This window comes from Panthera leo, chromosome E2 (assembly GCF_018350215.1).
Source record: "Panthera leo isolate Ple1 chromosome E2, P.leo_Ple1_pat1.1, whole genome shotgun sequence".
NCBI lineage: Eukaryota > Metazoa > Chordata > Mammalia > Carnivora > Felidae > Panthera > Panthera leo.
This window is the reverse complement of record NC_056693.1, coordinates 47,628,209-47,640,454: the sequence shown is the minus strand read 5'-3', so window position 1 is coordinate 47,640,454 and position 12,246 is coordinate 47,628,209. Positions and strand designations below refer to the sequence as shown.

At 47.7% G+C, this 12,246-nt stretch overlaps 1 protein-coding gene and 1 long non-coding RNA gene across 5 annotated transcripts in view; one reads left to right on the top strand and one right to left on the bottom strand.

The window, feature by feature from the left end:
• LOC122207775 overlaps positions 1-12,246 on the bottom strand; it is a 45,310-nt gene that overhangs the window by 8,858 nt on the left and 24,206 nt on the right. The window contains exons 10-12 of one of the 4 annotated variants that reach the window (XR_006196990.1): positions 3,645-3,724; positions 2,593-2,852; positions 291-506 (exon numbers count right to left, since the gene is read on the bottom strand). This is a non-coding gene — a long non-coding RNA (uncharacterized LOC122207775). Of the gene's footprint in view, positions 1-290; positions 507-2,592; positions 2,853-3,644; positions 3,725-9,807; positions 10,163-12,246 lie in introns of those variants that run through there. The other 3 variants (XR_006196991.1, XR_006196995.1, XR_006196994.1) reach the window with 3 other exon arrangements.
• Positions 1-12,246, top strand: part of CALB2 (calbindin 2) — a 28,749-nt gene that overhangs the window by 10,663 nt on the left and 5,840 nt on the right. Inside the window, exons 2-7 of the mRNA XM_042917945.1 lie at positions 1,565-1,641; positions 4,207-4,296; positions 7,471-7,551; positions 10,837-10,893; positions 11,475-11,552; positions 12,036-12,091. Of these exons, the coding sequence (XP_042773879.1) occupies positions 1,565-1,641; positions 4,207-4,296; positions 7,471-7,551; positions 10,837-10,893; positions 11,475-11,552; positions 12,036-12,091 (439 nt within the window). The remainder of the gene's footprint in view (positions 1-1,564; positions 1,642-4,206; positions 4,297-7,470; positions 7,552-10,836; positions 10,894-11,474; positions 11,553-12,035; positions 12,092-12,246) is intronic.

Below are 12,246 nucleotides of genomic sequence, written 5' to 3'. Positions count from 1 at the left end.
ACTCATTTTGCACATGAGGCAGGTGAAATGCCTTTCCACAGTCCTGCAGGTAATAAGTGCAGAACAGGGCTTTACTCTGTGCTCACAGACCTCATGGCCTCCGCTCATTGCCTTGCAGTGGGTTGTCTCCCCTACACGTAATCCCGGTGACCAAGGTGCCCCCAGCCCAAAGGACAGATGTCCTGCCTTTCTCCTCCCACTTTTCCTCTCTGTGTTAGTTTCCTGAAGCTGCTGTAACAAAGTACCACAAACTGGGTGGCTTAAAACAACAGAATTTTTTTTCCCCTTACAGTTCCAGAGGCTGGAAGTCCAAAATTAAGGTGTTGGCAGGATGGCTTCCTTCCAGAGGCTCTAAGGGACAGTCCTTCCGTGTCTGTCTCCTAGCTCTTGGTGGTCACCAGCAATCCATGGCATTCCTTAGCCTGGAGATACATCACTCCAGTCTTTGTCTCTGTCTTTACGTAGTCTTCTTCCCTGTGTGTCTCTTTGTGTCTTCACATGGCCTCCTATAAGGACACCAGTCATTGGATTAGGGCCTACCCTAATCTAGTATGACCTCATCTTAATTGGACATGGTTTTGGGGGGAGGGGAGAACACTTTTTTTTTTTTAATGTTTATTTACTTTTGAGAGAGAGAGAGAGAGAGATGCAGGGGAGGGGCAGAGAGAGAGGGAGACACAGAATCTGAAGCAGGCTCCATGCTCTCAGAGCCTGACATGGGGCTCGAACTCACAAACCATGAGATCATGACCTGAGCTCAAGTCAGATGCTTAACTGACTGACCCACCCAGGCGCCCCAGGGAGAACAGTTTTTTTTTTTGAGGGGGGTGGTACAAGTGAGCAAGGAGCGGAGAAAGAGAGGCTCGAGAGAGAATCCCACAAGGTACAGACAGAGACAGAGACAGAGGGAGAAAGAGAAGCAAGGCTCACCTAAAGTGGGACTTGTGTTTTACCTGAAGTGGGGCTCATGCTCACCCGATGCAGGGCTCCAGCTCACCCAAAGCAGGACTTGAATTCACAAACTGCGAGATCATGACCTGAGCCGAGGTCAGATGCTTAACTGAGCCCCCCAGGCACCCAGTGTGGAAACATTCTTCGACTCAGTACATCCTCCTACTCCAGAGCCCCAAATTCTGCCTCGGACCTCACTCACCCTTGTGACCAGGGCCTACCACCTGCTGACAAACCCAGATGCTGATACCTTTTGTCCCCTGTTGGATTCTAGCTCCTGCTGCTTGCCCAGCCAGTTACGGACAGTTCCCAGCTCTGCTCACTTCTACCGGCTTGGCCCAGATGCTGGTCCCTCCCAGTGTTCTCCGACTACTGAATGTACACCCCCAAAGATACACAGCTATTAATCTTGCAGCTGTATCAGTTGCAAACACCCTGAGGGCAGGACCCACATCCCTAACACTACACAGTCCAAGGCTAACCCAGACACCTGCTTGTTGACCAGTGAGGAGAAGTTCTCCACGAAGCCCCTCACTTCCCCATCACCCCCACCCCCATCAGTCTCACTATTTAGCTCTGAGGTCAATTGCTTTGTTCTTTGCTTTCTTCACAGGAAATGGGTATATTGAAGGTAAAGAGCTAGAAAACTTTTTCCAAGAGCTGGAGAAGGCAAGAAAAGGCTCTGGAATGGTAAGACCAGTACTCTGTTCCATTGTTTGATTTTTCTATCATCTAGCCCATGGCTTTGAGCATTGTCTGTCCCAAGTTCTGTATCTCTTAAGCCGGCCTGACATCTCTGGTTTTGACCTTCCAAGTTTTTCTTTTATTTGTAAGGATTTTTTTTTTTTTAACTGGAATCATCCCTTGAAAAGAGAGCCTTGCTTCAATATCTTTGGGTGTCTGGGATTGAGGGGTGTTCATGAATGGATACTAGGGGTTAATGAATCCCCTCAAAAAACTGCAAAGCTTTGTGTCTGTGTATGTGTATATAAAAACTTCATTTTCCCCTAAGGAATAGTCCAGAGTCTAAGATTCTCAGAGGGATCGTGACTCAAGATTGGATGCCTCGGGGGTTTCGAGTGTCTTTATTCTAGACCAGAGTTTCTCAGCCTCAGTACTATTGACAGGGCTGGGTAATTCTTTATTGGGAGGGTGGGGTTGTCCTGTGCATTGTAGGATATTTAGAAGTATCACTGTCTCTCCCTGTGAGGTGCCACTAGCATCGCCTCCAAGTTGTGACAATCAAAATTGCCTTCAGACATTATCAAATGTCCCTGCGGGGGACACAGAATAATCCCCACTAGAGAACCACTGTTCTAGACCAGTCTAGAATCCTCAGCAAGGATCTAGGGGCAAACAGAGGATTGCTCCAAACCAGTATCTGAACCAGATAGTACTGACCAGCCTCATTCATGGAGGTGTCAGACTGCCTTTCTCAGCCTGCCTGAAGCAACTCCAAATCACGTCCCCACCCCTTAGTGGCAGGGTCATTATTTCCCACAGTACCAAGCTGGCCCTATTAAATTCACTAAGGCCTTTGGAGGACTGTCTGAAATACTGAAAAGATAAGGTAGTTGGAACTAGTCTGTTGTGGTTCCCACGTCTAGTTCTCAAATATACATAATCAGATCCATTCCCTACCCCAGGTCCCACTGGTCCTTTGGCGGTCTCTCTGCTTTCCCCTGCTGTGTGTCTGTTGGCCAATCCGTTGCTTATTAGCAAGTCTTCACGGCACAGTTTGGGAGATGAGTCACAAACCCAGCAAAGAGCTCCTGGTCCAGAATTCAACAGAGTGCCCAGTGAGGAGGAGGTCCAGGCGATGGGCTTAGGCGATGGAGGTGATTCATGGGTTTGTTTATCAACTGTTCTCCCATCACCCCTCATTACTAGGATAATGAAGCCTGGAGGACAGAAAATACAGGCTTCAAAACAGATTCTGGGATCATGGGGTAGGAGGAGGAATGTGTTTTTATGAAGTGCTTCTGGTCTGAAATCTTAGTCATTCCCTTCCTCAGAAGCCATCAGGGGTGATTCTCAAGTCTGTCAACAACAGTCTCAACTGACACCACCCAGGACTGGTATTCAGAGCAGCTGTCCTATGCTAGAAGGAATACTGGCCTTAGAAGCCAGAGCCACAAGTTCCAATTCTAGCTACACCAGCTGGTGACCTCGGGAGAAGTCACTTCACCTCAGCCTCCATGTGTGTGTAAAATGGACGGGCCTCTCACCTCACTGAGGCTGTTGTTAAAGCTAAATCAGATGACCACATCTGTGATAAGAGCCTCGGATCATTCTGTGCACACTTGTAAGTGTAAAGCAATACATATTGTTGAATAAATAGTGATAAATTGAAGCCAGTTCCAAAGGTAGAAAGCAATTGAAGGGATACAGAAAAGACTCTAAAGTAAAGAATTAGTAGGATTCTCCTGGGCCCAGTTCAAGGAAGCACACAGAGCACCCAGAGTCGTCATAGAGGCCGAGAGGCATCAGCTGCCCAAGCAGATTCACCATTGGTTAGGGATGATGAAGAGCTCATTGATGCATATAATTAAATCTGCAGCACCCAAACCAGGGTAAGATTTGAGAATTTCGGAGAGCCTTAGATTTAAGATAGGCAACAATGGGCTAAAGAAGCTTTTGAAGTTCTGTGTCTTTGTAATGGTCACAATAATCTAATGGATGACTTAAATTACCTTGGCTTTCTGAAGAATTTCTCCTTACATTCCTCCTGGGATGCAGTCCGAGTAAAAAATATGGTGAATTGCTGTTAGATCTGAAAGAAGAAAATGCACAATTCACCTTTCTCGGTGCAGTGCTTAGTACCTACTGGGGGGCACTGGAATAAGTTGGGTTATATTACAAGCTGCCTTGGTAAAATGTTGGGGCCTTAGTTCTCACATCTGAGTGATGGCAATGAGTCCTCACCCTTCTGATAGAGCTGTGGTTTAATCCCATCTCAAAGGCAGAGGGAGGGGCATGCTTAATTACACAAATTACATGATACAGGGGCATATGTCCTGTCCCTCTTTGAACATCATGTGACTGAGCCTCAAAGAAGAGACTACTTAGATTTGGAGGGACCTTGGCAAGGAGAAGAGTGCAGCCCTGACCACTCAGGGCGTTGGCCCAGCCTGGTTCTGTGCCTGCATAGTTGGGGCGCAAAATGATTTGCAATGGTGCTGCACCCAGCAGGTGAGAGATCCACGGTTCGCATGGGGCCTGGCAGCACAATCAGCCCCATTTGTTTTTCTCCAGATGTCAAAGAGTGACAACTTTGGGGAAAAGATGAAGGAGTTCATGCAGAAATATGACAAGAACTCGGATGGGAAAATCGAAATGGCAGAGGTGAGTCCTATTGTCCAGGCTAAGAGCTGGGGCCGGGGGGGGGGGGGGGGGGGGGGGGGGGGGGGGGAGCGTCCTGTGCCGTGGGCAAGCATCCTTTCTACACTTCCCAGTGAGGTGGTGGTCTAGGAGCCCCCACCCCACCTCCGACACTTAGGCTGACCAAAGAGAACAGGTGGAACTTTTTCTGTGTCTCACAAGGAAAGAAGCAACAAACACTGGTTTAAGACAGGGATGGAGACCTTAAATGCTCTCAGTGTCCCCACAGCTATTGAAAATGTGTGATGAGCCCAGCTTAAGAGAGAAAGGAGGGAGACGACTGGAGAACAAGAGAGTTCATGCCCCACCTAAAGGCATCCAAAGGCAAAATTTTTAATCAATTAATTATTGCAACACATAATTTACATATATAGCAGGAATAATTTATATATTTATATATACATACATACATTTATACATGCACAGATATAAACATATTGTTAAAATATAAACTGAGGCCTATTAAAAATTTAAAGAATGGGGTACCTGGATGGCTCAATCGGTTAAGCATACGACTTTGGCTCAGGTCAAAAATCTCATGGTTTGTGGGTTCGAGCCCTGCGTTGGGTTCTGTGCTGACAGCTCAGAGCCTGGAGCCAGCTTCGGATTCTATGTCTCCCTCCCTCTGCCCCTCCCCTGCTCACACTCTGTCTCTCTCTTGAAAATAAACATTAATTTTTTTTTAATTTAAAAAAAGAGTTTATTTGAGCAAAAATTGATTCGAATGAGGCAGCACCAAACCAGAAGTGGCTAGGAACACTCCACCAACAGTAGCTCGGGGAAAGACTTCTATAGAGAAGAAGTGGGAGCAGGGCAAGGAAGTTATTTGATTGACTATAGCTTAAATGGTTATTTGGGAAAGCCTAGTTGGCTGTTTTGGCTGCTTGTTTCACCTTTGGATTGCTCACAAAGGCCACTGAGGTATTAAGGCCACTGCGTTTAATGGCTTCCTTGTTTAATGAAATAACTTATGTATACACACACATACGTTCATACATACATATATACATACTTACACATACAAATATGCATGTGTGTGCGTGCCTAACCGAATAGCTCTGGCAGTTAGTTGGTGACCTGTGTTCTAGAGGTCAAGAATAATGATGGCAGCACATGAACCTGGGCATAGCTCCTCCCAGGGTGGACTGGTTGGGAAGCTGCCTTAGGTCAGTGCCCAGGAAGTAGAGACTGAGACAGAGATTCAAGCCGATGGGACTTACTAAGAGACAACTCCCAAAAGAAGGGAAGAGTGCAGCAGGAGAGGGCAGAGGAAGGAGCTTAGGAAGGATGTGGTCTCAGCTGGATCCTGGTCGTGGCCTGATCTCACAGGGAGCTCTGCAGTGTAGATTGTGCCACACAGTTGGTCTCACCTTGAGGCGAAGCATGGGGTGGCCCTTTGTACTCCCATTTCAGTCAGTCATTGGTACAGGCAGCTCCCTCCCCCTTTGGGGGGGCGGGGGGGGGAGGGTGACTGGGGCAATGGCAGTTTGGTGGAGGGCAGCTCTCCTGCATGGGACAGCTATGAGCCACTACAGTCATCCTTCACATCATGAGGGATGGCCCACCAGCCTAAGCTAAAGGGGATCTAGAAAACGCACCAAGGGCACAGATTCCTAAAGCTGCAAGTCTCAAAATATCTGGACTCAAATGGGCTTCAGCCAGGGGTCACCAGACTTTTTTCTGTAAAGAGCCAGATTATGGTTAATGTTTTAGGGTTTGTGGGCCATACATTGTTACAATTCTTTCAATTCAGCCACTGTGGCACAAAAGCAGCCATAGACAATATGTAAATACGTGGGCGTGGCCATGTTCCAGTATATGTTCATTTATAGAAAATAGGCACTGGGCCAGACTTGGTTCATGGGTCATTGTTTACTGACTCCTGGTTTAAACTATGAGAGGGTCCTAATGAGAAAAGCCATGGGAAAGGTTGGCTCCGGATGAAGGAGTCCAGGTCCCCAGCCCTGCTTCTCTGCAGTTCTTTTTTTTTTTAAAAAAACAACTAGCCTGTCAAACAGGTTTTGCTTTTTTTTTTTTTTTTTTTTTAGTTTATTTGAGAGAGACAGAGACAGAGACAGAGACAGAGAAAGTGGGGTAGTGGCAGAGAGAAGGAGAGACAGAATCCCAAGCAGGCTCCACACCCTCAGCACAGAGCCCGATGCAGGGCTTGAACTCACGAACCGTGAGATCATGACCTGAGACGAGATCGCGTTGGGTGCTTAACCAACTGCGCCACCCAGATTCCCCATTGCCTCTCTTGGTTCTGTTCTCTGCCCCCAAAGCAGCTTCATCCTCAGGCTGGTAAACAGGATGGCTGCAGCAGTTCCAGGCAGCACATCCACACACAACCACAAAGGATCCACCTCATTTGGCCCCTCACAGGTACAAGGAAACCTTTCCCAGAAGTACCCTTAGCACACCTCCCCTCACACTTCACTGGGCAGAGCGAGATCACATGCCTACCCATAAGCCAATCATTGACAAGAGAAACAAGAGCACATGTAGCTGACCCAGCCCAATCAGAATGTGCCCGTGACCAGGGGAAGCCCAGAGCGAAGTAAGTGGGGGACTGGGGGATGGCCAGCAGTGTGTGCTGAACAAAGGTATCTGCATTTTCTAAAAATCAGATTTGCTGAGGTAAACTTACATACAATAAACTGCATCGATTTGAAGTGTACCGTTCCGTGAGTTGAGGCAGTTGTGTACAACCATGTAATTACCACCCACGATCAACATACAGCATTTCTATCACTGTCAAAATGTTCCTCCACCTGGTGCGGGCCATCCTATCCTAGGCAACCGCTAAGCTAGGATTAGGTTGCATTTTTTAGAATTTTATATAGATGGAATGAATGCTCTACTAAGTATTCTCTTGAGACTGGATACTTGCCTTTTAAAGTGGCACCAGTTTCCTGTCCCTCCAGCTGCTCATACTCCTAAGAAGCGGGGTGACCCAGATGCACTTCTCAGAACATCCTTCTTCCCTTTTGAAGGACGAATCTCAGAAAGCAAGCAAATTGCAGCTCCCACGCTGCCTTGCCACTGGCCATTTAACCATCCTCCCCACAGGAAAGGCTACTCGCCCACTCTCCTGGCAGGACCCTCCGTAATGTCTCTGTTGCTCTCTGGCCCCCACAGCTGGCGCAGATCCTGCCGACGGAGGAGAACTTCCTTCTGTGCTTCAGGCAGCACGTGGGCTCCAGCACCGAGTTTATGGAGGTGAGGCCGAGGCGCTGCCTTTTCCCTGCACACTCCTCTGCCTTTCTCCCATGTTCAGAGCCAGGCCCACCCAGATGCCAGGGAATGGTCCCTTGGGAGATGGTAAAGCCCTCCGAGCCCTACTCACCAAGTGGGGTCCGTGGACCAGCGGTATCAGCATCACCATCCCCTGGGTGCTTGTGAGCAATGCGGAGTCCCCGGCCCACTGAATCAGAAACTACATTTTAACAAAATCCCCAAATGATATGTGCACGTCAAAGTGTGGAGAGTATGGTGAGGATTAAGTGTGGTCAAGTACCTTTGGGAAATGCCATGTACACACTTATCTCCCCTTTGGGAATTGGTCATAGACATTTGCATCTTATGGTCTCTGAGAAATCCTGCAGTGAAGAGGCCTGTTTCACATTATTTGGCTCCAAGATCTCACATGATTTGTTCTCAGTAACATTAGTGTCCCTTGAAGTCGGGGTTCTAAAGAGCATGCGTGGGGAGCATGGATTTATGTGCCATCCTGAAGATGGAAAAACCCAGGGAGAATTCCAGCTTGTGGTATCTTCCAGTCCTGATTTTTAACTGTAGTCTGCGCTTCACTGCCCCCCCCCCCCTTTAAAATAGATCTTGGCAACAGAAATTCTTTGAAATCTTCATGTGAAATAGAACATCCTTACTCACGTGTCTTTTGAGTAATATTCAAACGATAGATCGAACCATGTGAAATTGTTGCTATTTGACCATTTTTGATTTACAAAAATTCCAAATTCCATATGGCTCAACTAGATATATTACTAATCCTGATACCTGGAAAACTACCAATTATTTCTTGGTATTTTTCTGGGACTCTGCACCCTAGCCATTCAATGTATGTGTCCCTCACAGTGAAACTCAACCCATACCCCACACACACTGCCTGCTATGATAATGACTGGCCTTCAGCTTGACTCGAGTTGCCATTCCTCGTGTTAAATCCCTTTCCAGACACCGGTAATCCCCTCTCCGTGACTTACTGCCCAGAACCCCACATGGCATTGAGTTCCCCTCATGGATAAAGAGTTGGTTGGAAATAACCGATTCTAAGGGCAGAAAAGTCATTTTTTAAGTGGCACCTTGCCTAAGCATCAGATACGGATTTCACTGTATGGTGCTTTAAAGAATTTTCTCCAGTTTTTTTTTGTTTTCAAGATGGCAAGATTCCATAGCTAGTAATTGAATCTGGATTTTGTTCTTAGTCCATTCTCTTGCCTATGGGGGTGGGGGTGAGGAGTCTGCATATACTTGTAAGAATGCTGCTTTTGTGGGTGTCGATTTTGCTGTGTAGGAAAGGGAGAGTTATGCCTGATGGCTCCTTCACTGATAGGAAGGCAGCCAAAGACTGGCTTCTATTCTACCTCTGATCTGGAAAATGGGGATGGCGATAGCTTGCTTAAATGCTTAAAGAGAAGCAAAAAATATCTTTCTCTGTCTCTGTCTCTGTGTGTCAAAATCATTAGTGGCTTCTCTCTGTGTAGCTGACATAATTCCATATTCTTATCTGTCTTCATCCTTTAATCCACAGTATAACTGCTGAGCCAACACCCCCACCAAGTTTCCTGAGACCCCACCATCCCACAGTACCACCCCCCTGGGTTGTTCATTTGCTCCATTTTTATCAGCTGGAAACATGAATTGGTCCCTCTGCCGCTCTGAAAGCCTTGTGCTGTCAGATAGCTCTGTCCCACTGCTAAGCACAACATTGTAATTTCTAATTTTAGTGATGCCTCAGGATTTCTTTGAGATTTCACAAAGCCCAGGTCTCTTGAACTCTTTTCCTTGAATGGGAAGAGAATGGCCCACTCACTGATGGACGAGCACAAAGTACTGGTGGGGAGAGAAGTGAGCCGCGAGCATGGGGGTGGAGAGCGTGGGGGTAGGGGAGGATCCAGGGAGGGAGGGAGGTCAGACCCAGTGGGAGGATCTCTCCAAAAAAAAAAAGCGAAAAGCAAAGTGATGCTTTGCTCTGAGTGAGGACTAGGGTCCCTTCAGGTTACCCTCCTTTTAGGAAACTTAGGGGGTGTCTGCCTTTTTTCCCAGTCAAGACTCGGATGAACTAAATTCTAATGTACTAAGTATATGCAGGTGGATGGTGAAGTCATACATGTAAACCTGCACATATTTCTTAGTACTTTCTCAAAGGCAGGCTTTCTGGGCATCAGAAAGAATATTTTGATGGAACCAGAGCATTTTTCCCCCCAGAGAAAAGACACTCCACAGTCAGATACCAGCTATCCAAGTTGTCTCTGATATAAGGCTGCCCTTTTGTTGGGATTTGCTTGTGTCTCATAACTTTTTAAAAAATCAGGATAAAAAGAAAACTATCAGATATCCTGATCCACAACTATACCAGGAGAATTACACAGCCTTGTTTGCTGGTATGGAAGAAAGATCCTAGGATATCCATAAACTCACACTCCTGGCAATAAAAGGGAGAGATGGCATGGGAAAGGGAAGGGAGGCAGGAGATCCAAATTTGGCAAAATAATTTGTGCTTGCTGACTCTCATAAAACCAAGTGTCACTGGTGTCCAGTGTGCAGTCTGGAGCTGAGGGAGAAGAGAGGAAAAGCCAAGGCAAGAACACTGGAAAGCAAATAAAAGAAATATGATCAGGCACCAACATAGATCAAAGATTTGGGGAAACGGGGTTCTCTGGATTGAGCAGGGAGAGGGGTGGTTTCCTTAAAAACAGAAAAAGGAATGCTTTTTTATCACACAGATGGGGAGTGGCCTTGGGATACTCCAAACAAGCGGACTGTACTACAGTTCTGCTCTCATGCAGACATGGCTGCCATGTGCACCATGATGGGGGTACAGTGAGGTCCCCCACCCAGAGAATGAGAAGATTTGAGAGCAGTGAAAGGACACGCTATATACCCACAGCAAAAATTGGATCCATCAGATGTTAGTGCTAGAAGTTGCTTGGTTAGCACCTTAGAAAACCATTCAAAAAAACAAAACAGAACATAACCCTAGTTACAAAATGATCCAAAAAGAGACCCAGGCTTGTAGCCAGATAGAGTAGGGAGACCTTGTCCGAGCAGGTTTTTTTTTTCCTTCTCTATGTGACCTTGGCCAAGACACTTTCTCCCATTTCTTCTGTGACTTGAAAGGGACTGGGCTAGCCCATCTCCATGCCCCCATCCCACTGTAATATTCTTGAACATCAAGACCCAGCCCAGTCCATTAAAGGAAATTGGAAGGAGGCTTATAGATACGGACAGGTCTTTGCAACTGGGTTGGCATTCCCATTGCAGGCTTGGCGGAAGTATGACACAGACAGAAGCGGCTACATTGAAGCCAACGAGCTCAAGGTAGGATGGGCCTGGGGGAGGGCATGGAAGGCATGGAGAAAGGGACTGAGGCCACAGTTGGTGGTAGGTGTAAGGAACCTGGGGAGGGAGGAGACGTTGGGTGAGGAACATGGGTTCGTGTTCTGCCTAGGAACACTTAAGCCTGGCTCTGAATTGGTGAACATGTTCAGGACAGCCATGTGAAATCAGTAACATGGAGCTTCAGGGCCACGGAGTTCAACCCGACTGCGCTCCTTTGCACGTCAGTGCCCAGGACAGGCACCTCCAAGGCAATCCTATCAGATTGGCCTTCTGACTTCTACATATACCCCTACATTCCTCTGGAACTAGTGATCCCCAGGCACTGCTTAGCCCTGTGTCCTGGGCCCTCTGAGAAGCCTATCTTATGGGGTGAAGTTGCATCCAGGAGCTACCTCCAGGCCTTCATGGTCATTCCACAAGCATTAGGGATTAGGGGATTATGAAGGATGGAAACCATACAAATGGTAGACCTCAGAAAACAACGTTGACTAACTGAACAAGTAATGAGGGAAGAACTACTGAATGAGTCAGGAGCTCTGAAGAGACCTTTTGTATTCTAGGGATTTCTGTCTGACCTGCTGAAGAAGGCAAACCGGCCATATGATGAGCCCAAGCTCCAAGAATATACCCAAACCATAGTAAGTGGGCAGAAGTGTCCCTTACCCCTCCAGGGGCATAGGACTGGGGCCCCAAGCCAGTGGGATTCTGGGTTTTCAGGCTGAGTCTTCAGGCCCAGGTGAAGGGACTCCAGTGGCAACTGGCAAAAGGGATGCTAGTTCATGGCCCCACACACCCTCTCTCTGAGATCCTCACTGGGCTAGTGGGAGACTGGGAGCATCTGTTTCCATGACAACCTCCACAGCTCCAGGAGAGGATGGGCTTGGGGAGGGTGGGCCTTTGGTGCTGGCTGGCTTGTTTCTGTGGCCCTCGCCCCGAGAAGGGGAGAGAGGAGCAGTGATCAATTTAGACCGTGCTGGTCCCTGACCTCCAGGTGACCTCAGAAGAGGCAGGAGGCCACCCCACCCATCCTCCTTCCTCTCCAGTAGAAGGGGATGGCAGGTCAAGGTCCCACATGAGAGGTCAAAGCAAATAACCCAGGCACCTCTGTCTGTCCTAAACAGCTACGGATGTTTGACCTGAACGGGGATGGCAAATTGGGCCTCTCGGAGATGTCCCGGTAAGTGCCTGACCTCACCCCCACGATCACTTTTACCAGGACCTGTGCAGACCATTCCTGTGCCACCTGCCCTGGCTCTAAGACCAATCAGCAGGGAGAGTGACAGTTCAGGGGTCCTGAAGCTCAAGACCAAGCTAGATAGAGTGTCAGTACCT